Source organism: Calonectris borealis, chromosome 4 (genome assembly GCF_964195595.1).
Source record: "Calonectris borealis chromosome 4, bCalBor7.hap1.2, whole genome shotgun sequence".
Classification (NCBI taxonomy): domain Eukaryota; kingdom Metazoa; phylum Chordata; class Aves; order Procellariiformes; family Procellariidae; genus Calonectris; species Calonectris borealis.
The window spans coordinates 32021783-32046595 of record NC_134315.1 but is presented as its reverse complement, the minus strand read 5'-3'; the positions used below and the strand labels follow the sequence as shown (position 1 = coordinate 32046595).

The 24813-nt window shown below is 42.1% G+C and overlaps 1 protein-coding gene across 1 annotated transcript in view; it reads right to left on the bottom strand.

The window, feature by feature from the left end:
* CRACD (capping protein inhibiting regulator of actin dynamics) overlaps positions 1-24813 on the bottom strand; it is a 137789-nt gene that overhangs the window by 16299 nt on the left and 96677 nt on the right. The window contains exons 6-7 of the mRNA XM_075149143.1: positions 11599-11734; positions 1672-1836 (exon numbers count right to left, since the gene is read on the bottom strand). Coding sequence (XP_075005244.1) covers positions 1672-1836; positions 11599-11734 — 301 coding nt within the window. The remainder of the gene's footprint in view (positions 1-1671; positions 1837-11598; positions 11735-24813) is intronic.

Here is a 24813-nt window from a genome sequence, read left to right as displayed (position 1 = left end):
CAGATAAACACGCAGAGGAGTTACAAGGCCAACAGCAGAGACAGGAGCAGAAACCAGGCACCAGAAATCTCTGACAAAGCAGGTAATGAGTAGCGCACAGTAAGAGAAAAGGAAAGTAGCGAGTGCTCTGGCTGACCCTGTGCATGTAGCGTTGGTTTGTTGGTGTGTGCAGTCTCCTCTGAGTAGGGATGTTTGCTCCTTCAGTATTTCGAAGAAGAACTATGCAAAGGGGCATTAATTTTGTTTTCAAAACACAGTATTTAGAAGAGTAGGTTGTAAGGACTGAATCTCTCCCTCCTTATTACACAAAGATACTCCACTGGTCTTTTAGTGCTTGAATTATTTTCTCCTTCGAGCTGGAGGTCACTAGGTGCTCCTGCAGGACCCAGCAAGAAGGCTGTCTGCAGAGAACGTACGTTGGTACCAAACACAGAGTCTCGCCTAGTATCAGGGTACGTAGCCAAAACCTGTCCACAATCCCACTGCAGTTTTTGTGCACGCAGGATGCTCTTGATTCACCTTAAGCGATTGCTTCAAAAGGGAGTATTTGTGAAGCACAAGAAATATACCTTACTTCGACTGCATTTTTATCCTTCCAGACCGCAGAGGGAGAGGTGTGAGTGTGCAGGTCCTACCCAAACGCCTGGCTCCCTGACAGATCCGACCACAGCTGCAAAGGAAGTGGTCACAGAGGAGCTATGTTGCCCCTTGAAGACTGATGAAAAATTTGGGCCACTTCAGCCATAAATCTCCCTTCTGTGTGTTTGGCTAAATATAGGCATGAGCTGCGGAGGACGCTTACTGCCTTTGCCTTTGGCACAGCTAGCACTAGCACTAGTGAACACGAGCTGAAGCCCATGCCCTGGTGTCCCTCCAGGACCTAACAGGCTGCATGCACGTGGTGGGTTGCTGCGTACCTTCCCCAAGGGTTCCCAGGCCCAAAGTCAGCCTCCTCCGGGCAGGGAAGGGTGTCCCGCTGTCCCCCGCGCTCCCTGCAGCTCCCTACAGCAACACTCAGAACTGGTCTCGCCTCAGAGGATTTCCAGAGAGCTTCCATCACTCGCCGTGTTTCTTCACTGCCCGAACAAGCCCTTTCTGGACACCTGAATGCCTACAGTTCCCAGTATCAGAATCAAAATCTTCATGGATAATTTGAATACTTATTTGAATTATACTGGACATTTGGATTTAGGGAGCATTCTCAAAATGTTTCTCCCCCTTCTTTGCCTTCAGTTCCTGTCCACAAGAAATATGTATATTTACTCCAAGACCCAGGATTCTACGGATTTAGGCTCCAGGCCACTCTCATTTTGGAATGATCTTCCTTTCTGCCATTTGAAGCTGTGCACAACTTTCCATGCTGGGAAGCCCATATTTCAAGACATTTTCCGTCTCAGAAAATTTTTCTGTCTTTTAGCTACACTGAAGTGATGTCTGCATTGCTGGAAGTTCACAGCAGACGTTCAAACCGGTAATTCTGTGGGTCCCGGCTCAGGATGCCAAGAGCACACGCTTCTCACCAGTCCAAGAAGCACGAGCTGAGATCCCACCCACATAAAACAGCCCGCTGAGCTCAGCTACGCCTCACTGGAGACATCTGTTCTGCCCCAGTGAACTTTACTGTTTTAATACCGCTGTAATGCCATCAATACGTCGATTTCAAGTGCTTACTTTATTACCGCTGTCTGAGATCACTGTGTCCTGCTGAGTCTCAATCTCCATGGGGCTACTGAGCAACACATCCTCTTCTATACTAGCGTTTGCCTCCCCCATTGTCCTCACAGAAACTGTCATTTGTGGAGGCTGCCCAAATTTTATATTCTTGGCCAACTGTTGCTGAAAAACAAGAAAAGAAAAAACAGGTATTTATATTATGAGCAAAACAAGCCAAGTCTAGCACGCACCCCTTCTCCACGTGAAAGCTGCACAGAAGCACTCAGGGCGACTTCTGACTCCGGACAAAAAGATCAACTTGAGGCTCACATTGCTGCAACACAGTGGCCACCCCCTCTTCTTTCTCCCCACAAAGTGACCAAGGTCAGGAATTTACTGCATGACTTCTGATTTTGGATGATCAACTTGAGTTCTCATCAGTGTTGCGAACTTCTGAAAACTTATTGTGAATTTTGAAACATTCCTTCTCTTTTTTTAATCTATGTCCTAGATTAAGACTTTGTTTATAAGACTTAAGCTAATTATGTGAAGCCTTACTGTTGCAAAGAAGTAAGATCATGAGCCAAGTGTACACTGAGAAGCTAAAACAGCCCCAAAATGCAACCTTTTTCTTCTCCAGCCCCCAAACCCTGCATCTCATGCATCTGTAGTTCTTAAAGATACCCTTATTGTAAGGTTAAGTTGTAAGTTTTACATGTTAAAGAGTTGGCATAGAGGAGGCAAATTCTCAAAGGAGGGGAAACCCAGCTTCTTTTAGACGCTTGATCTCACAGAAACAGCGCACAAACTCATGTCTGCTCATGCTCACGTGCACTGCCACGTCACTGCTTTTGCACAAAGAAGTTTATGCAGGGGACGTGCAGTAGACGAATGGATAAAAGAGCTTTCCCACCATTTATTTTTCCTTGTGGAAGTAATCTTCTCTCAAGGGTTACAAAGAAAGTACTCTTGAATTATACCAAGTGTAAGATGAGTAAAATAAGTAGGATATAATATCCGTCCTCTGGTAGGTGGAGAAATTACAGCCCTGGCTACTGCAGGGACACATACCATACAGTCTTTGAAAGTGAACTTTTTACAAAAGAGTTACAAGAAATTCTCCAGAAGAAGCAAATGAAGTAAGGAATATTTATTGATAGATTTTCTTCCTGAAATATTTCAGGGAATCATTCTCAGTTAGGAAGGAACCGTGGGGTTATTTTCCTGCTTTACTCTCTTTCAAGCACAGAAAATTCTCCAAAGGAGAGCTCCCGTTTCTGTCTTGTGTTACTATGAACTCCTACAGCTCAGCAATACTCAATTCAACTGTGCAGCTTCTATTCAGTGGGAATGCCAGGTACATAGATGGACCCCTGACACGAGTTTGCCGCTGAGAACTGCAGAAGACTGGAGTAGATAGCATGTAAAACAAAGATTTTTTTTTCCTATAGCACAGAATCAATAGCATGGCTTAGGTGAGCAGTTGGCAAGGGAAGATATGCTTTAGTAGCAGCAGATGGACCTCTAAAAGGATTCAGGTTAGATCAGTCTTGCTTGCCATCACTGCCCCGTGGACTAGACTCTCGTATAAAGTTTATCCATATTACCCCAAAACATTACCAGATTTCTGTATTGAACTATTAAGATAAAAAGTACATGCAGAGACTCCTCATAATCAGGTTATTAGGTTAGAATAGTTTTTCTCAGTCTCCTCATTGAGTTACACATTATTTATGCCCATTTGGATTTTGGCAGAAAGTAATGAAATTCATCTAGTACATCGTTTTGGCATAGTGGGCAGTCTTGAATGGCAGAGTTTTATTCCCGCCTAGATTACTGGCAGCGCACCCATAGTCTAAAGGCAAGGGTTTCACCAAGTCCTCCCAAGCTTTCGTGTTAGCAGTGCAACTCTCTGACTTGAAATCTTATATGTGTCCACTGCATAAATGGGAGCTGGAGAGAGCAAACAGGTCTGTATCAGATAGTATGAAGGCTGTAATTCTGCTCTATTCCTGCAGGCCCTCTGATGCTAGTAGAAAATGACTTCAGAACAGCTTCTTAATTTGATAACTTGTTTTCTAAGTGGAGGCTGCTCCTTTCTTCTTACAAAAGCCATACTCCTAGACAAATAGTTCTCCCAGGCAGAAAACTGGAACTGTCAGCATTACCTGAGGAGCTACCCAAGAAACTAAGGATTTGTGCATCTGTTCCATGGTGAGAACATGCACGCATGTACGTATTGCTCGCAGTGTGTTGTGGAGATAGGGATGGTGTGTTACTCTCTTGACCTACTGATCAAGTTCTTGATCTACTGTGGGTGCAATGCACGGTGGGAGTTGTGTGGTGATGAAGCTACCGTGGAGGATCGTCTGTGCTTTAAAAAGAATGGCCTGTTTAATTGTCATTAAGGATGCTTGAGGGCTCGGCTGTAAAATAGTGTATTTGTGTATATAAAAGTTTAAAATGTTATTTTCCTGATATTTCCAGGAATTAGAGTATCCTCAATATTTATGGACTGTAGACAGTTTTTTTTTTTAAATTACTTCAAAGTTTTAGAAGTTTATTTGCTCAGACTTACATGAATTAGTTTCACTGTTGAAGTGGAAACTCTAGTAGCCCTCGCATTCCTTCTGGGACAGAAGGCTCTTTTCTGTATTATTTATTTATTGAAATCTTTTTTAAAAAATTAGCTTAAGTGAACGCCACTAATAGTTTTCCATTGGCCAACTTCTTTCAGTGCATTCTAATCTCCAAAGCTGATGCTGAATACCAAATGCAAAAATCTCACATAGCTTATTGTTACCACTGAGCAAATTTATTCTTATTGCTTTCAAAGAGCAATGTAAAACCTGCTCCTTGTTCTTTTTTAAAATGTGCTGTAACTACAATGCAATTATCCTCTCTCAAGAAAATTCATACAGATACATTCTCTACCCGGTCAATCATAAAAACCCTAAAAATGCATCATCCCTGAAAGAAAAGAAAAAACCCACAACTTTTACTTGGAAGAACACATGCAGTCTAACCCAGAGATGGAGAGAGACATCAATTTAAGCTGCAAGGCCATTGAGAAGAGGCCATATTCCTTGAAAAGGAGCATCTGCTTTAAATGTCTCAAAAGTTTCCGTTAGACATATATTTCTGAACACAGAACTATAAATCCTCTGTACTTGAGAATTCCCTGTGCTGACAGCATCTGGATGACGGTTGCCTAAGGAGGATTATTTGCAACTATTAGAAGTTGCAGGCATGACATTTTGTTCTTCTACCATTGCACAGTCATGCACAGGGTGTTTAAATACCCTTTTGGACATCTCCATGGATGCATACTGGTATCAGTTAAATGAACCTGGTCTCTTTTGGTTTGTGCAAGAAGGCTTGTAATTTAGCAGCCAGAAATCACTGTCCTGCTCCAAAAGCTAGCTGTCAGCTAGAAGCAGAAGGAAAGAGATGAACGTTTCCTGCCTGCACCTTCCACTTCCAGCCTTATCAACTCCAGTGGGCTTTCCCAGTCCCTCAGTTTGCAGCCAGTGGACAGGTATTTCCACAGGACTTACAAACCATTCTCAGCACCAAAACAGCATGGCTACCACATATGACAATTATACCATGAAGCAGCAGCTGGAGGGACCACACACACAGGGGAGCTTCAGAAGGGGATCATCAAGCTGTGTTCCAGACCAGGTTTACCTTGTCCCCGAAATTTTTTCTATGAGATTCAAGAGGTGCATGGGAGTTTGCCTACTCACACCCAACCCGGGTGGCTACCGGTGCGGTGCCATTCAGCGTGAGGTGAGGGGCAGGGCTGCACATCTAATAAAGGCAAAAATATACTGGGAATTTAGGAAAAAAATTAAGTTTGCGCTCATCCAGTTTTTAAAATCTTCCTCAGTAACTGGACCATGACACAGGCCCACTTTTATTTAATGGAAAATAATTTGCTAAAATGCGATACTATTTAACTGACATCTTTACACCAGCTTACCATTAATGACTTCAGAAATAAAACTCCTAAGTTAAATTGCTCTGCATTGGTTGGCACCTGCAGCAAATTAAAAAGCTTAGACTTTCAAAGCACTCTTTGTGTTTGCATAGGAAATGCCACAGAACAAACTCTCCATATTAACCGGCAGAGAGCCCAGATCGGGCTGTACATCTCCTCTTTCGCTCCAATTTGGCTCCTCTTCCGTGTACACGCCTGCTTGCGTGCATGTTGGATTCAGCCCCCTGAAACCACATCATTCTTACAGCTCCATGCCTGGAGTGAATCCAAAACCGGATCCACTGAGCTGCTTACTGTGTTCAGTTAAAAATCATTAAACCAGAGTGTGCTATTTCAGCTGATTCCATTCAAACAAGTCTTACAAGAAATGTTGGTCATGTTTTGCCTTCAACTCAAATACCTATTTTGCATGCCTGTTTGCAATGCCCAGATACATAAATAAATGAAATTATGTTTTCTAGTTACATATAATTGTGAAATAATGACTTAATCAATAATACTTGTCCTAAGAAGAGCCATACTGTTGAAATCCCACTTGGTCCTGTACAGTCTCTCACAGTGACCCAAAAATCAAATGCCTTGGGAATATGTAAGAACAGGGCGAGCCCATACTGAGATTTTCCTTGTAAACGCTCCAACGATTTGTGGCATCTGAGGACTTCTGGAGTCAACAGCCAGTTGGGAACCTTTATTTCATGAATTTGTTTCATTGCTCTTTGAACTTTTATAAATATTTCACGAATAACAGTGCTGTATGACAATGAGTTCTACAGTCCAACTATGCATAAAGAAATATTTGTTTTGGTTTGAAAGTGTTACTAGTTTCAACTGATGCTCATGTGTTCTCATGCTGTGAAAGACTGAGTAATTGTCCTGAGTAATTGTCCTCTATTCATTGTCTCAATTCCACTCATGATTTCATGCATCTCTATCATATTCTCTCTCTTATCATTTCTTTTCTAGGCTGAAAAGATAGTTTACCTAGCTGTTCTTTCTATGGAAGTGAGTCAACTTCTTTATCCAAACAGGAAAATCTGCAGCATATCTAAACAAGCAAAACACCAAGCCTTTTTTTTTTTTTTTAACCAAAGAGAGAGAATAAACTGGAAAGCATCATGTGAGAAGTTGTATTGGTATAGCTGGAGGCTTTAGAAAATAAACTAGATGTAAAATTAACATGTAAACCTACTGAAAAGGAGGAAAATAAGAAGTATTACCACAGGTGTTTTGGGTATAAGATGCAGGGAGGGAACTATTCCACTCTCCATTGCTGGGGCAGCACGTGGTTTGGGGCATTACACCTCAAGAAAAATTTTGGGAGAGTCCAAAATAGAAGAATGGTGAAGAAGCAAACTGTATATGGATCTCTAGACATATGTATTTGCAGCAAACCCAGATGCAAAGGAAGATTTTGGTATACAGTGGCAACGGACCACTTACAGATGCTCACGTGTTAACAGCCAGACTTTCTGGAGAAGCTTGAAGATACTTACAGGATCTGTGGGATTTGTCACCTGAGTGTCTCCTCGCAGAGTACCAAAAGCAAAGCAGATGTGAGTAAGGAAAATGGAAGCTCATTTCCAGGGCTTAATATGATCATAGGAAAAAGGGGGTCTGCCCCAGAAATGCTAGAATGATTAAGAAAAAAAATGATAAATTCAGTTTATAAAGTGAAAACAATTGTCAAATGTGAAGAAAACAATTAGGCTGCAGTGGCACTAGAAAATATTGGCAACAAAGAAATGAATTGTAAGAAACACAAAGCTGGGCAATCATGCAGTGAAAATTCACTCTCAATTCTATAAAATGCAGAGCATCAAGTTAAAAGATAATAGCTTTGAGATTTAGCAAGCAACTTTGTAGCCTTGTTGAGATCTGGGCAATATCAAACAGAAACAACACTGGGAATGGCTGCTAGAATACAGATGTGCAACGCACAGTAGGGGAAGCACCGGCTTGACCATTAGCTAAGATATGTTAATGACTAAAAGAAATGGCATCCAAAACTGAACAGTCATTAGGTCTGACACAAAGAAAATTATTGGGGACATTCATCATTACAAAGCCAGGGAAATGTGAATTTAAAAAGTGGTCCTTTAGAATTTGACCAAGAAGTCTGGATTCTCAAGACATGTTTTATCATAATTAATATCTGTGTAATAAATGGGTGTTTTACAAATTTACAGAGCAGGGGGTTTGTTTATTTTAAATCTCATGGCCACATGAAACAGAAAAGATGTAGCCCAGTAGTTCCTAAATGCAATAAGCCATATGCCATAGTCAACCTTTAATATTTCTTGCAGCTGACTGCCACAGCCTCATGGTTGCCAAATTCCCCGAGATACTTTCAGTGAAGGCAAGAGGTGGAGAAGAAGCTGTTCTCCTGCCTCCACAGGCAGCAGCCGTGCCACACCACGGTATTGTCACAGCAAAACGGAGATAATGGCTTAGATGCATCAAGATACTAACGCTCAAAACAAGTTTCCATTTTACTTGCTACAGTTTTTGTGGGTCTGAAACAAAAACTGTCTTCTGTTCATTTGCTGACCGTTTCTGGCAAATATCAGTAGCAGGAAGAAGAGACACAGCTGCAAAATGCGAGGAAGTGGATCTAACACACTTTGATGCAAGGAAAAAAACCCCACTAACTTATGAAAGTTTCTTTTAGGTTTGTTCTGAGACACAGCTAGATCTAAATTTTAAACATTCCTTGTGTCTCATTCACAGTCCTGTATGAGAAGTAAAGCACCGGATCCCAAGGAACTAAATGAGTTCAGCATTAAGAGTACCAGTACCTGGGTACCATCTCTTTGTGGGAGCAGGTTCAGGCTGGCTTTCTACACTGGATCTTAAAAACTAGGTAATGATAAATCTCAGCAGATCCAAAGGACAAGGAAAAGACTGCTTTTACAACAGCAGATGGCTTGAGCCAAGACAAAATAACTTCAAGATACACAAGGGCTGTTGGAGGTTAACAAGCAGTCAGGCTTTTCTCAGCCTGATTTCTAGCACACGCTAAAACCTTTGAACGTGACCAAATCCATTTACAGAAAGCCTGATAAGATGAATGCTGCCAATCTGAAAATCAATAAAAAGAAATGAGATCTATTCCAGAAGGAACTAATTTACCTTGCACACATAATCAGAAAGAGAGAATTCCTACAATAAGAAGCTGAACCAGTGCATATGCTGGCAGCTGCCCAGGCTGCTACAGAGTTTTGCACCATTACACAACATTTTTTGTGGGTTCATCAACACTCCAAAGTCAGCAGAAATGCAAGGCGAGAAGGGGGAAACACTTTGGTGGTCAGCAGAATGAGATCCAGCACCATCAGTATTAAATGGCTTGCATTTCCATTCTGATTTCAAAACCCTTTTCACCATGCTATCAGTTGGGCTTGTAAGCACGGTGCCTCTTCCAGAAAAGATTTGAGTTTTCCAAGAATGTTCACTGTACCACGCCCAAAAAAATCCTGAAAAAGGTTAAAGTCCGCAGATCTCTGTTTGGAATACAGCGAGTTCAGAGCCAGCACAGGGCACTGAATCCTGGCAACACTTCTTTACCGAGGGGCATCTTGCCAGGCAAATGGAAACTGGAAATGCTGTGCTTCTGTGACATACAAGCCTGGGCAAAGCCACAGTAACGTTGGTGGCGTAGCAATGACCTTACCGGGAGCTGGCCACAGAACTGGTTTTAAGGAGCAGAGTGCTCTTCAGAAGAGATGACTGTCTCCTCTTGTTCCAGCACTTGAAGAAATACAGACATACCCAGTGGGAGTGAGCTTGCAGAAACGGAATTCAAAGTAGATACAAGCTTCTGATAACTGGAGACCGAGTATCAGTGTTTTCTGTGACTGCAAAATCACGCAGCAAACACAGTCTTCTTTTAGAATACCACAGCAGAAAAGAAGGATGGGGTATGAAATGCATAAAACCTTCAGACAGAAACGATAGTCCAAATAACTGGTCAGACCGGGGACTCAACTCTAAGGTCAACCTAAAAATGTGCAATGGGATTTTGGCACGATCTTGCCCTAAAACTGAGGGAACAGTTGCAGAAATCATGGCTAGGGAAACGGGGACAGTTATGTGCTGGGCAGCAGGTTTTGCAGATGCAAGAGGTGGCCCCTGGGCTTGTTATAAGGAGCCTTTCCATGGGATTTTGAAAAAATCCGTGGACATTTAGATGAATATGTAACTTCTGTGTAAATATGTAAATAGTTAAAAGTGTCATTTACAATCTATTGTGCATTTGCTTTCTGATTGAATGGATTGCTCTGGATATCACCATCATCAGTAGAGTGGGAGAAGCTGACCCGGGGATGTTGTTACAGTCTGGGTTGCAGCTATATTAAAATGATAAAAATGAACCACCGTCCTTCAATTCTAAATAAAAAGGTAAGCACACTTTTGACATCAAGCAGCTGAAACAATGCTCCCCCTTAAAATACATGCAAGCAACGACACCAAAAAAAGGCTCACGCCAAGTTCACATGAGCAAGAGCACACCACTGGCTAGCTATGTTGTGACTTTCAAGGGTGATTATTTTTGCTTTAATTTTCTTGAGTTACCATTTGCTTAGTGAAGATGGTTGTTAGCAACTGCAGTAACTGTACTTTTTATCATGTCTCCGAGTTTAGCGAAGGCAATAATTTCCACTGGAAATTTTAAGGTGAGTTTGGAAATGGGAGAAGTCACTCCCACAAAGTGAAAAAGTATTCAGAGAAAAGCTAATGTACTGAAGCCAAGATAGGAGATCCAACAGATAGGGAGGGCACAGCTCCCTGCAGAAGTCAGTGAGCTTTGTATCCAAGGGACGCTCAAGCATCCCAGGTCCAACTACTTCACATCTTTGCCCAGAGTCAGCAGTCATTTAAAATATAATGGTTTCTAGCCTGGAAAGCAGCATGCACTGAATCTACCTGACCCAGGGAAATTTAAGCTGAAAAAACAGCACAGAGAAATTGGAGCTGTCCTAGTGTGGTTTCGACTTCAAAGTTCATCCACAGTCAGCACAGCCAAGGCCGTCCAGGTGCTCTGTCTGCTGACAGCACCGTGCAGGAAGAAGGAACAATTTCATCCTGAATGTCGGATCTGTCTACTGTGCGTGATCTCTCAATCACCAAAGAAGATGGACTGCAGGTAGACTTTGGAGGTGAAAGAAATCAATGGTATTTTACTAGTCAGCTACAGGGTAACGGCACCTACACAGCATTAAAAATTTACCAGCATTTTGACAGGACATGACAGAATCCTGAACTATAAACTGAAACGTGCTTCTGAAGGACAGCTCTAGATAGACATAGAGCTGGGAATCTTACAGGTGTACAAGAAGTAAAGCAAAACATAGTTAGAGCACTAATGGGACAGAGTTCTGGAGAAGAAGGAAAAGCAGGTCATGTAAAGCTTTTTAGAACCAACTACCCAAATGTGTTGTTTATGTAGTTACTTATGTGCTGTTTGCTTTGGAAAGATAAACATATCCACCCTTCATGAGAACCATTGAAAGGACAAGGAGAAAAAAAATGTAATACGCTCAAAAGGATAATTAAATCAGCTTTGCAAAGAAGTCTCACTCTGCATGCCATTCCCAGCCACCAACACCACCCTCGTTTTTTCACTCAGTACCACATCTGTAGGACTCAGGCATACAGATCAGGGTATGCCAAAACCATGAGTTCAATTCAAATGAGTTCCACAAGATGCAGACATTTCTGCAGATTTGTTTGCAGCATCACTGCCGTACCTTTCAAGATCAAAACCTAGATCTGTTGCAGATTACCCGAATTATTTACATAGCTTTTGGCCAGACAACTTACATGGCTGAGAAACTGCCCCAAGGCTATTGAAAAAGCCTTTATCACCTTTATCCACATTTAATACATTCTGGAGACCATTTTCTACCACATTTTAAATATTTTTCCCACTTACAATTTCTTACCTGAAGAGTTTTGACTTTTCCTAAAACGTTCTCCTGTGACATTGCTTGGATGGCCTGTTCACTCTCTGTTCTCCCATCAGGTATAAAAATACTGTCATGGGAAAAAGCTCGACTGCCCATAGAATAATGGGAGGACCTGGAAAAAAAAACAGTTAAAAAGTAAATAAGCACAGCAATTAATTTATGAGAGTGACCCTTCATATCATAGCTGCCCTGCTGTAGAGATTTTCCCTCCCGCTTGCCTTCTACATAAAAGCTTTGAACATTTTCAGAAGAGAGGCATCCAAACATTTTCTGTTATCAAAAGTTTAACGGAGGTACTCGATTCCTTCACATACAGTTTTCCTCCTTGGAAGGACATAAAGCGGGGTGTTTTTAATAGGCATGTTGAGAAGGTCAATCGATTTTCCTTAGAAGTCTCAAATCTAAATGTTACTTTTAGGATAGAGGGTAGATGATGATGATGCATACGTTACCACGCTGCATCTTTGAGAAAGCCTGCATTCGTGCTTAGTCCCCATGCTTGGGACCTGCTGTCATTCTTAGTCAAAGACAGACAGCAGGTCCCAAGCAAAGGTAGCAGCTACCTCGTTTAGCTGATTACTTAGCTGTTCCTATCACCACGAGTATGATCACACTGACAATAAAATGTTATCATCAAACCCCTGAATTGATACGAAGCTTATTACGCCATCCCGTGTGGGTTTGATTAGCAACAAACAGCGAGAGATGCTCCCGTGTTGCTGTTAAACTAGATACCGATGCCAAGGAGGAGAGTGCGTCACGAACAACCCAGTTACACGGCTGCTCCAAATCCATGGGCAAAGGGACTAAACAAAAAGTGGTTTTATTTACTGGAGATTTTAAAGGCTCATCAAGAAAACAGAGAATTAAAAAAAAAGGTTCACAGGTTGTTACTTTGGGGCTTGGGGGGCATTCTGGGGGGAAATGTTTGAGATTGAAAGTTATGTTTTGTTTCACCTAGAATATTTTATGGTGAGTGGAAAGCCAGTAAAATACAAACATGACAAAAGCCACAGTAGAATAAAATTGAACTGAGGGGGTCTCCTTTTAATAACCTATTGGCAACTCTATGGAACCCATTTACAGCTTCAGTAACAAACAATCTGGAGAAAAAAAATAGATACTTTTTATACCAATCTAACTAACACAACCTTCTACGTGTGATAAAAACATTATAAACCACTTCAGCAAAACCAAGGAAGATGATAATTCCAGAGAGAGGGATAAGTAAAACAACAAGAAAAATTAAAGCCTCACATATTTAAGAAAATCAGTATATTATCTTTTCTTCCTTGTAAAATGTGCTAATTGTTTATAAATTGCTCAAAATATTTCTATTCATACTTTGGGGGGGGGGGGGAAGTTTGGAATGTACTTATTCCATGTTTATCTTGTTTTTTTCCTAAGGTATGGAAATAATCTTTTTAAGTAAAAATGAAAAATCTTTTCTTACCAAGAAAGAATGTTATATAGGGTTACATTAACCTTTTATAACTGATTAAATAATAGGCTATTCTTGACTTTTATAACAAAATTTCTTACAGGTAATGTGAAAATAATAGGAAAAGAGCCACCCACAAACTCTTACTCTCTCTAGTTTATATTTAAAATACATTTGCACGCACAAAATAAATCATCCAAGCTTTTGGGGAGAAGACACACAGCTCCCTGTATCATTTCATCCTCCATGCAAGCACAGACTAACTGAAAAACTATTTTTTACCCAAAATTAATATTCGAACAACATGCTTCATTTGAAACCAGCACACAATCAAGCAAAGAGCTGGTCAATATTTCATAGCATTTTGTGCCATCAAAAAGAGGGAACATTTAACTGATACTATATTCTATTTTAGCTTTTTTTTTTAAAATAAAAACCACAACTTGATTGCCTTTGGCTGCTAAAGGTAATACACCTTCTTTTAGAAACCTTTTATTAAAGAAACCATAAAAGTGTATTTTTAAACCCTCTTCTAAAAAGGTTTCTATACCGAAACATCATGACTCAGCAGAGCTGTGGTAAAATTGCGTGGCATTGGAACACATCTACCTTCCTTGGCTGTCCAGGAATCAGCCCAGGAACCAGAGTTTGAGAAATGCCCCTCAGAGAGAGACAAATTCCTAGCAGGCCTGGCTTGCAAAATGAGTGGTTTGACATGAAGCTGAGGGAAAGTTGGCTTTTTTCATATAACCGTGTAGGTCTGCTTGAACTGAAAGCTCCAGCATTGCATTCAACAAGCGGGGGGAAAAAAGTCTGTATTCACAACCAAAACTGAGGGGAACATGCAAAATTTGACAAACCAGCCCATGCCAACCCCTCCTGCATTTGCCTGGTTCAATATGTGAAACTGCTGCAGGCGCAGAAGGCAAGGCCAGTGGGAATTTATCGCTTACTATTTACCTTTGAGCTGAGAGATCTGCTGAGCATGCATAATCCAGGTCACACTGTGCTCCAGAGAGGATCCTCTCTCAAAGATTCTTCCAGCAATACTGTGGCTCAGATACTTACGGCTTTTGTCTCAGAGCTATTCACCGTGCATACGACACCGTTCTCCCCTTTTACTGTCCAGTGGGTTGGCGCTCTCATACTTAAAATTAGACAGCTCATGTTTATCCCTATTGTTTGTAACAACTAATTAGTAGGCGAGGGTTGCAATTCAGGCACCAAAGAGTTCAGTGACTTGTTTGCAAGTCGTTCTTGACCTTACTAATTAATCTGTTAAGTCGGGAACAGCCAACCTGCAGCGTTTGAACTGAACAGGGTTTGCTAGCAGTTCAACCCCGAGAACTTCAGCTGACCAGCAGCAGAGACGCTTTGGCAGTAGGAACTGCCCGATAACCTGAGCCTCTGAAATGGAAGAAAAGAGCAACTGTTGATGTCAGTGCTGGTGGACTGCCTGGGACATGGCTGCGGATGAAGATCTTCCCCATCCAGCTACAGAGCTGAGGATACCTTTAGTGATCTGGTCTCACCTCCTGCCTGTGAACTAATCCCATGAATCTCCTGACTGTTTGAGATACACAGCACACTGGCTTTTGGCTATGCGCAGATTTGGGTTTATGGCTAGTCTGATCAGACTTGTTAAAATGTCATTTAAAGCTCCCTTTGGGACACTGGGTCATGTGAAACATCTTGGGAGCTTCACGTGACCTGCAATCATAAGAACATCACCACTGGAAGTCCAACCTGTCTCTAAGTGCCCGCAGGGTACCGATGCCGGGTTAGGACCATGCTAAGCATGTACAGCATCTCTCTCTGACGTTCTCCCATACACCAACTGCTTTCATTTTAGGCCCTTCCTCATTACATGGCATCACACATTTTTGTTTCACAGAGCTGAGGCCAAACATATTTGAAAGCTTTTGTCTGTTTTTTTTTCTTACTAACTTGCTACCAAAACAAACATACTCCAAATTGTCAGAACACATGAAACATTCACAAGGAACCCTGCAGTGAATTAATCCAAGACTTCTCTCTACTGTATCCCCTCAAAATGCTTTGCAGATATACTGCATGTTTCAGAACCGGGTGACTGAGCAATTTTGCTAGCCACATGTCCGATAACCGGTAAAAATGTCTTAAGAATTTTGCTTAAATGTCTATGTAGGCTAAAGTACATCGGAAAAAACATATTCACACATCGTAGTAACCTAGTTTCTTTTACAGGCAAGTTTAAATAGCGTTTAAGGTGATTTCCAGGCTACTTGAACCTTCTGAAAGGTCTCCTGTTTTACTCACTTGGAGCCCACAATCCTGTCAAATCTTCCCGGCTGTGAGTTTGAGAGATTATATCACAAAGGCCTTTTTTCCACCCCTTTTTTCACTCTCCTGATGTTCTACTTTTGGAAAGACTGAATTTCTTTTAAGTCATAATACAGTATGAATAATTGAGTTTCCTTCACTGCTACCACCATGCCCATCTCTGAAGTTTTCCTCAGAAGACTTTATACAATAACATCCTCACAATCCACACCTACAAACAGTGCTTCAGAAAGCCCTCTCTCCTCAATTACAAGGCATGTCGACATCAGGAATGGCTTTCGATAGATTCACAGTATGTCAGAGACCTGGGCTACAGTCATAGCCATGGTGTACTGGGTCTGGCTGAGACGGAGTTAATTTTCCCCACGGCAGCCTCCATAGTGCTGCGCTTCCTACCGGTAGCTAGATGGGTGTTGGTAACACACCAGTGGTTTGGCTACTGCTGGGCAGCGCTGGCACAGCACCAAGGCTGCCTCCAACAGTCCACCCTCCCCAGCAGGCTGGGGGTGGGCAAGATCTTGGGAGGGGACATAGCCAGGACAGCTGACCCAAACTGACCAAAGGGATATTCCACACCATATGACGCCCGCTCAGCAGCAAAAGCTAAGAGAAAGGAGGAGGAAGTGGGGGCATTCGTTATTACGACATTTGTCTTCTGGAGCAACTGCTATGCGTACTGAACCCCTGCTTCCCGGGAAGTGGCTGGGCATCGCCTGCTGGTGGGAAATAGAGAATAAATCTTTTGTTTTCCTTTGCTTCCACACGCGGCCTTTGCTTTTGTTTTATTAAACTGCCATTATCTTGACCCACGAGTTTTTTGGGTTGTTTTTTTTTTTTTCCATCTTATTTTCTCCCCTCCCTGCCTGCTGAGTGGCTTGGTGGCACCTGGTGTCCAGCCAAGGTCAACCCACCACACATGGGTGAAGCTATTACAGTTTCAAACTGCCATATCACTTCCAAATTATGTGGGAAAACAGGGGCATCAGTTTATGAGCACTTCTGTTGATAATACCGTTGATGACACTTCAGAAGCTGTTTGTGCTGAAAATAATTGAATCATCATCTGACTCACTTCCAGAAACCTGACTAAATTAAATGAATTATGGATGTGCTATACCAAAATACAAAGCACTTTTAGCAAATCCTTAAAGATGTTCTCTCTGAAGATGTGTTGCAACCCAAGTATCATGTTCCAGTTTCAGTTCCAATACACAAATTTTCAAAATTAATTTTCTCATACTCGAAGCAATGTTAAATTCCATTCATTCTCCGAGTTTTCTTTGCCACACCTGTGTCCCTCTTCAGATTCCTGAAGACAGGTCAGAATACTTGGTTTCTCAGCAAAACTAAGAACATACTTTTCACCCTCTTTTATTAGGATGAAATTCTTAAGAACTACTACATTTTTGAGAATGTATGAGGGGTTCTTTGATACGCATGGGCTTTGGCACAAAAACATGGGCTTTGGCACAAAAAGAGTACACCACAATATGTCTTTATCTTGAGGGTACCCCAAGAGCATAAAAGTACAGCAGAGCCAACCATCCCACAGTATTTTTACAAATAATTAAGCCAGAAACGTCAAAGGGGTGGGAAATAGAGCAAGACATGGAGTAGGAGGACCACACCACATCTTGATCATGGACATGACATGGACTCCTAGCCCAGGTTTAACTATTTAGCTGTAAAAAGAGTTGCCTCAAATACATCTCACCCTTAACTAGCTTTCTTCTACACAAAATGAATATGGTTCTCAGACTCTTTGTTTAACTCAGTGCTGATAACTTCATTCCCCTGGAAAGGGAGAACACCTTCTGTTTTATTTCAGACTTCTGGAAGAATCCCAGAAAACCATAGGTAAAACCTTCTTTCCTTTACTCACTCTTGCTGAGGTGTCTGTGTGCTAAGAAACTAGGAAACGTGAAACAAATCCCTCACAGCAGAATGGGACCACCCTGAGCCTACAAGAAGTGTTTGTCTTACTCCTCTCCCATGAAGACCAGCAAACTAAGAGAGATTGCTCTTTGGACCCCCATCAGCCATCCACTGCTATGCATCGTTAGCTGTTTTGGATGTAATTTTCCGTCAGCTCTAGATACTCCAAGTCAGGACTGGGTGAGGTATCACCCTTTCTCCCTTTATCCTCCTCCCCACGTGTTCCCATTACCTCATGCGCTCACGGTTCACATGAAACAATTCAGAGAGCTGTTCTGACCGAATAACGAACTACAAAAAAAAACCCCAACAAAACTCAAAAACCCACACAACTTCCTGGTTTGGCTGAGCAAACATGACAGAAGCTTCCATGCTAGCTGCATGTCCAGAGAGCTGCTGGAAAGACTCGGACAACTGCAGTCTGGGCTTCAATCACCATATACTGCTGTGGGACTGCACCCCTAAGTGCATCAGAGTATGTGCAGGGGTAATACTGCACAGAATACAAGGCTAAGTTTACCTCGGTACTGGTGGCTATTATGGTTTAGACCCCATTTTTTCCCAAGCTATTTCTCCTCTCAAAGGCAAATGTGGGGTCCTTAAGAAGGGGAAGTTTTGCCAGCAGGGAACAGCGAGGTCTCAGCTCTTGCATAATCCCGTATCGGTGCATTACTGTAGTACAGAAAGCTCGCACCACCAATTGCCTCTTCAGTGTGTCATAAATGTTCCTCCCACTCCGATATTAAATAGTTAGAAATAGAAACTGGAAAATAAAGGGAAAGAATGAGTTGTTCTGTTCTTTCATGTTTGTAGAGACTGACTCCAAAAAAACCCCAGTCTCATGACTTTCACTCTTCTAGATTTCCATTAGAAACCGATTCTGTAATCATTAGAGATCAGAGCCAACTTTTTAACATAAAGCCATTTTTAACGCTAAAAAATTCACAAAGCATGCAAAGCAAGAAAGAATTTGTTTTAGCCAGGTATTGACCCTTAGTATAATCCCTTCAAAGACATCTGAGAGTCACCTCCCAGAATAGTGCCCCAGGGAAATGACAAGTGCAGTGATAGGTTGCCTTTACTTAATGTTTTCTTTTAAAAAAGAAATCTGATTCCAACGCTTTGCATCTCCCATGAATGTCCTCAGGGCAGCTAGAGATGAAAAACATAAATTGCATTTTCTAGTCATTCCAGAGATGCATTAATACTGTAATAGAGGAAAAGGGATTGTAATTCTGAGCTGTATTTTTAGTGTCTTCTCTTTCATCTGTCATGCTGGAATATGAGTTTTAGTTCTAACTCATGCCTAGATGGGGAATATTGTCCATGCTGCAACAGAACTCTGAGTTACAACTGTGCTTAGACAGCACGTTGCTTCATTGCATTAACCAACCCATAAACACGGTCCTTACAAGCTGGACAGGCAAAAGGGAGATTTTTTTAGCAGGGTAGTTAAAGGATTCTTTTTCGTAAAGTAAACTTAGGGATTATTTCTGTGCTCAATCTGAAGACATATACGTACTGCCTTCAGGAACTGCCAAACCTCAGGGCACTAACTCTGGGAAAACTGCACAGTCCCATTGTCGTGACCCACCAGACTCCCGCTGATGCCAATGACCTGTTTTGCAGCCTCTGTGGTAGTGGCTCAGCTCATTTCAAAAGGTATCATGCAACATTGTCTTATACACAGCTCCGTTTGATGTCATCAGGAGATCTGGAACCTATGAACTTACTGCAAATTAATTTTTTGTAAAATTAGGGATCAGGCCTAGCTTTGAGTAGCTAATGCATCTTTAATGCATGCTAATAATCCAATCAAAATCATGATCATTAAGGGCACAGAAATTAATCATGGGAGGCATGAGGGCCCTCAGTGCACTAATAAGCTTTTATGTCCCTGACCAGCCTCACCTGGGACCTCCACCCACACACATGGGTGCAGGAGCTCTATTTAAGATCACAGCTGAGGCCTTAGTCCTTGCCTGAGCTGTGCTGGAGGAGCGCTGGTCTCCAGCTCAGCCACAATGGTGCCAGGCCATGAAGCCCCTTGATCCAGACCTCAACTTGCAGACCGCTTTCCTGGCTTGCCCTGGGCCCTGCCTTCCCGCTGTGGACCTGCGGGACGATCAATGGATCTGATCCCGACCTACAGACGGACTTCCTGGCTCAGCCTCAGACCTGCCTTACCATCCAGATATTGCCTTATCTGTGCTCCTGGTTGGACCTGGCCACCAAGCCAGGATCTGTCCTGCTTGCCTTGCTTAGATACTGTGGGACTGGGCCCTGGGCGATGAGGCCCCTACCCAGCGGTGGGATCCACCTTGGTGCCCCGCTCGTCTTCCCCCAGGGAGCAGTCCTGCATTTGCTGCTTTCTGACAAGCAGGTAATGAAGTGGGACTAGTTTTTGACACATTAATTTTATGTAATTATTCACCAAATCCTCCAACCTCAGAAAGTCTCAGTATGCAGAGCAAAGAAAGGCGTCACTCCGGTTTCCAGTAATTATGCAAGTGAATCCCCAGCACAGCTTGAGGATTGTGGACAAGTCACCAGTTGTTATAGAAATATGCAGACTAGTAGAAGGAACAGGGCTCTAAATGGTCCAAATATCACATGCGACCTGGCAATCCACTGTGTGTGACACTATTCTATCAAACAGCAGCATATGTTTATGCAAAATTTGCTCTAAAATATGGCAAAATGTAGAGAAAAGGAAGTGAAAAGTGTAAGTTAGCCTTGGCAGGAAAAAGTGCTATATAGTGACTGCATTTAGCTCATAAGGAAGGCAAGAAAGAGGAAATAAGACAGCATGTTATACTTCAGGTGACAACTTTGCTTGGCTTAAGCCCAGCCCTAGACCTTACCAGCTGCGGAAAAGGCAGCTGCCACGCAGAATCTGCCAAGAAATAAAGTATATGATGATTAGGAGGGGGAATGCAATGGAAACATCCAAAAGGGAGGCAAGGGAGAGGACAAGTAGATGGTAGGGCAGCCTAACCTTTCAGGGAGACTAAAGCAAGACAGCATTTGTGATGGAAGAAGTGAAGACCAGAGTTTAAAAAAAAAAGTTCTGGGATTACTAAGGTGAAAATGAAGCTAGTCGTGATCAGGGTTGAGGATGAAAGACAAGGAATAAAGGAGACAGACACAGAGTGGGACCTGGTATATAATGTTAACAGCTGTCGCAGAGAGAAAGCCTACTGAAGGGTCTCAGGATCATATACAAACTACAGCGTACGTAATGAGGCATCTTTGCGCTCAAGCAGCAGCTGGAAAAAAAAATTAAAACAGCAAGTTGATGGCATTTAGTGCAAATTTCTAGTAAGTGTTAGAATTGCAACAAGTGGTGAAAAGTCCTAGCTCACATAGCTGAGAACAAAGCTTCTGGAGCACAAAGACTTAACCAAGTTGGTAATAGGAGGGAGGAAGACAAGAGCTGAGGTGTCAAGAAAGGGTAAAATCAACAAAACTGCTGAGCATGACGTTAGTCTTATGTTCTGTCAAGACACCCAGGACCATTTCAGGAAGGCTTCCCCCACTCCTCCGCCCTGACCGCATGCCACTTGGTACGTGTCAGAAATGGCCACTCATGCGGTAGTTGTGGCTCCTATTCCTGCAGTGTTCAGCTGCAATATAAATTACAGAAAAGGTGAAACAACTCTAATTTCACCAACACCTGTAATGAATCCTACAAAAGGATCCATGCACATGAAGAACTGGAGACAGCAAAGCTGCTCTTTGCTACAACCTCTTCTGTCCTGTAACTGGATTCATGTCAGCTGACACAAATGAGGAAAATCCAAGCTTTGTTTCTAAAGCCTTACAATACTCATATGTTGCTTTGTTCTGCTTGGGCCTGAAGAGATACTTACTGAAATCAGAGTGCTGCTAAGATGAAGTCTCCAGGAGAAGGTGGACATGAAGCACCACTGCACCAAGGCACTCCCACTGGAGTCAGGAAGGCACTCAAAACAAGACACTTACAAGGGAAATTAGGAGACTGACAAAAGCCAATTGCAGAAATCAGGCTAATAAGCAAAAGAAATAAAAGAAATTGCCCAGTGTATGAAAATTGGATGTGACAGAGGGACGACCTCTTGGGAGCTCTTTGAAGCTGCAAGCGGCTAGACAGATCACTTTTTTTTTGGTCTATATTGCTTTATACAGAACTGCCCAATGCTGCATCCTCATGGAAATTTGTCAAAGTAGTGGCTGAAATTGTCCAAGAAGGAATCAGGGCATTCCCCAAAACACAAAAGCTTGTGATTCTCTAAGTCTGGTTGTTTTCATGTTTAGCCAGCACCTTCAATTCACAGGGATTTACGAATGTGTAAGTATACTACCAGCTAATAAACCAATACATCAAATAAAGTTTTCTTATTCTTCCTATTTTAACAAAGCAGATTCTTGCAAGTTATCATTTATAGGTTGTTGGGTTTCCCTCCTCCCTACTCTCAAATTTAGAAACTGAACAGCTGAACTGTTGGTGAATCATTTTCATGAGAGCAAATGCTCTAATAGTCATGCAGAAAAAACAATACACAGACGTTAAAAGCTTACACATGAGGCTTTCAATTTGAGTTGGAGGTAAAAGCAAGACTTCACTTTATGAAGATTTTAAAATATCATGAGCTGCTTTTGGAAATTTTGGGACAGATGGTATGCCAACAACTACTTTGATATGTCTGCTTTATAAGAGTCCATCTAAACAAGATGCCAAAAACAGACCCTACCTTCGGATCAAGTCTTCAGTGAAATCCCCGAGGTGGCCTGGAGCAGGAATGTGAATCTTCATGTCCTGCTGCTGATCGTCATCTACACCAAATTTGATGTTTACAGGTAGTACAGGACAATGCTAAGAAAAGACGACCATAACATCTGCCGTACTCTTTTCACTATCCCCCACCGAAGTAAGATGGGAGACACTCTTCATGTGAAGCGCGTTACCCACTGAGATGACATGGAAATCTGAGCTGCAAGGTGAGCGGGCCAACAGAGCAGGGGCTGGGATTGCTGAAGAGGCAACGCAAAGTCCAGAAAGAAAGAGACAGAGCAGCTTCTCCTGATTGGGTGTTTGTAGGGGGTTTTTTTTGCCTTACTTAATCAATCACCACATATTCTTTCGAAGTACATGTCAGGTAATTACCTGAGAAATAATAAAAGAGTCACTTGAGAGATGGGGAAAATATAATTACATTCATTTTTCAGGCCAGTCTCTATGACGACGAGAGTGAATGCCATTGATCAGCAGTTAGCAACCAAGGCCACATTTGATGCAGATGAGTTGTTCTCATTCACATGAAATGCAAAATGAAAATTAAATATTCAGAAACTAAAATGGAGATACAAGAGATAAGTAATAGTGAACAAATTGTATCATCTCCTAGACCTGACTTGTAATATGCAGTTATTGGAGGAGTAGAAGACCACAAATACCTGCACAAATTCCCAAGGGGAACACGCTGTTTAGAAAAATCAGATGAATAATTTTGTTTTCCGAGGCAAATGCTCAGCTGGCAACAATCAGAGAAAGGGTGGCTGAGCACTGAACAAGCCTCTCCTATCTGTAACTTCTGTGAAAACAACCACAAGGATACAGGTCCCAATCGCACCCTCCAGAAGAACTGCATTTTATTTGTTGTACGTATTCTCTCAAATGTGGTATTCCTGCTATCCATGTATGCACGAACTCAGTATAAACTGCACTCACAGTAACAAAGTTCACACAGACTAAAAACAGACATAATGTCAAAAGTACACTTAGTGCTGCTTTTTTTTCACTTGTTGCCATCATTCTCTCCTTGCTTACAGGGACCAACTCTTTGCTTAGTCCTCCTCCTATCAGTAAAGAATTCATAAAATGACTCCTCCTTCTCCTTTACATCCCTCTGCGATTCATCATTTGTTTCCACTTTCTCTAGGCTTCTTTCTCAAATTTCAGTGCATTAAAGAGATCATGATTTAGCCGTGTTGATAGCTATACCTCCTATCATTTCTCTGCCTGAAAATTTGTGCTTGTGCCCTCTGTGGCCATTCAGGCACAGAATTCAAAATGAACGTAAAATTAAAATTTGTACTCTACAGGTCAGATACCTCTTAGATAAACAATAATAGCTGTCTGGAATTTATTGCTGAAACCACTACTCAACTGACTGACCAAATCTTGATCACATTATTTTCCCTCTAAAAAATACTTTGAGGAAGGCCAGTAGTGGCCAAGTATCCTCCAAGAAATGTGCTATGCAGGTGCCCCATCCCATGGAAGCCTGTCCATGCGTCACTGACATTCTTTCCACCACTGCCCTTGGCCTCTCCTAAGCAGAGAGAAGCCAAATTTGCACTATAAACGCTGATGGCTGGTACAAAACCACCGTCTCCTTTCCACGTTCAGACTGTCTGTGGCATTTGGACTCAGGCGTAAACCACCAGTGAAACAGCCCAACCCACCCAGCCTCTGACAAAAATTACCTTTAGCAAATTACTAAATGGAGGCCTCTTAAGATGACAATGAAATGCTTTTTATTCCTCTCCCCAGACCTTTTTCTGCTCTTTTCAAATGGAAAGATTCACTCTTGGCGTTGGCAGGTGGACTGCCCGGAGAAATTCAGGAGACTTCAGTTCTTAGGAGGAGACAGCCGCTCACACAACTTGCAGTTCCATACGGATGCGTGACCTGACTTGTGCTGCATCTTTGGCACTGTGTCCCGGTTTGTCACCCTGGGGCCTCCCCCTGGGAACTTCCCATCACAAGCAATAAAACTCCTGATGCAGCTTGGGAACGCACTGTGCTCCTTTGCCCCAGCTTTCATCCATAAACAGTTTATTGCTTATTTTGCTTATCTATATAGCCTAGTGATAAGAACCGTGCAAAATACTTGCCTTAAATCCATGAGAAGCCCATCTTTCAGTGCAGACACTGGGCAAATATTACAAAAAGTACTGAAAGATTTTTCTTCAGCTCTGCATGTGCCCAGTTTACATTTCTAGAATTGAAGTTTCCTGGCAAGACGTCAGACCAATTGTCAAAGAAAGATAATTTTGAAGTTCTGCTGGTAAAATTGTCAGAAACCAAACTTTATATTTGCAAGGGAATGCTTTTGGCTTCTACAATCATTGTAGAAGAAATCTGTGCAATTATATGATCTCTCTGAACTATCTTATCAAGTGCAACAAGGATACAGCTTGAAATAACAACTTTGCTTGCCAAAATGAGGCATTTTCAAAGCACTAATACATTTGGAGAAATCACACTGTTTATGCATGTGGTCCCCACAAGAAGCTGAATTCATTAGCTGAGTAGCAACTGCTGTGCAGTTTAGCACAGCTCTACTAGGCAAAGGGCTGGGTGATTCGGGGTCCAGTCCCAATAGCAATTCATGCCGACAACGGTTCAGCAAATACTGGGCAAAGTTGTTTACGATACAGGAAATCTCTCATGCTTTCTTCTTCACAGGCAGTCTTCCTCAGCATACATAGAGAACTAAGGTCTTTAG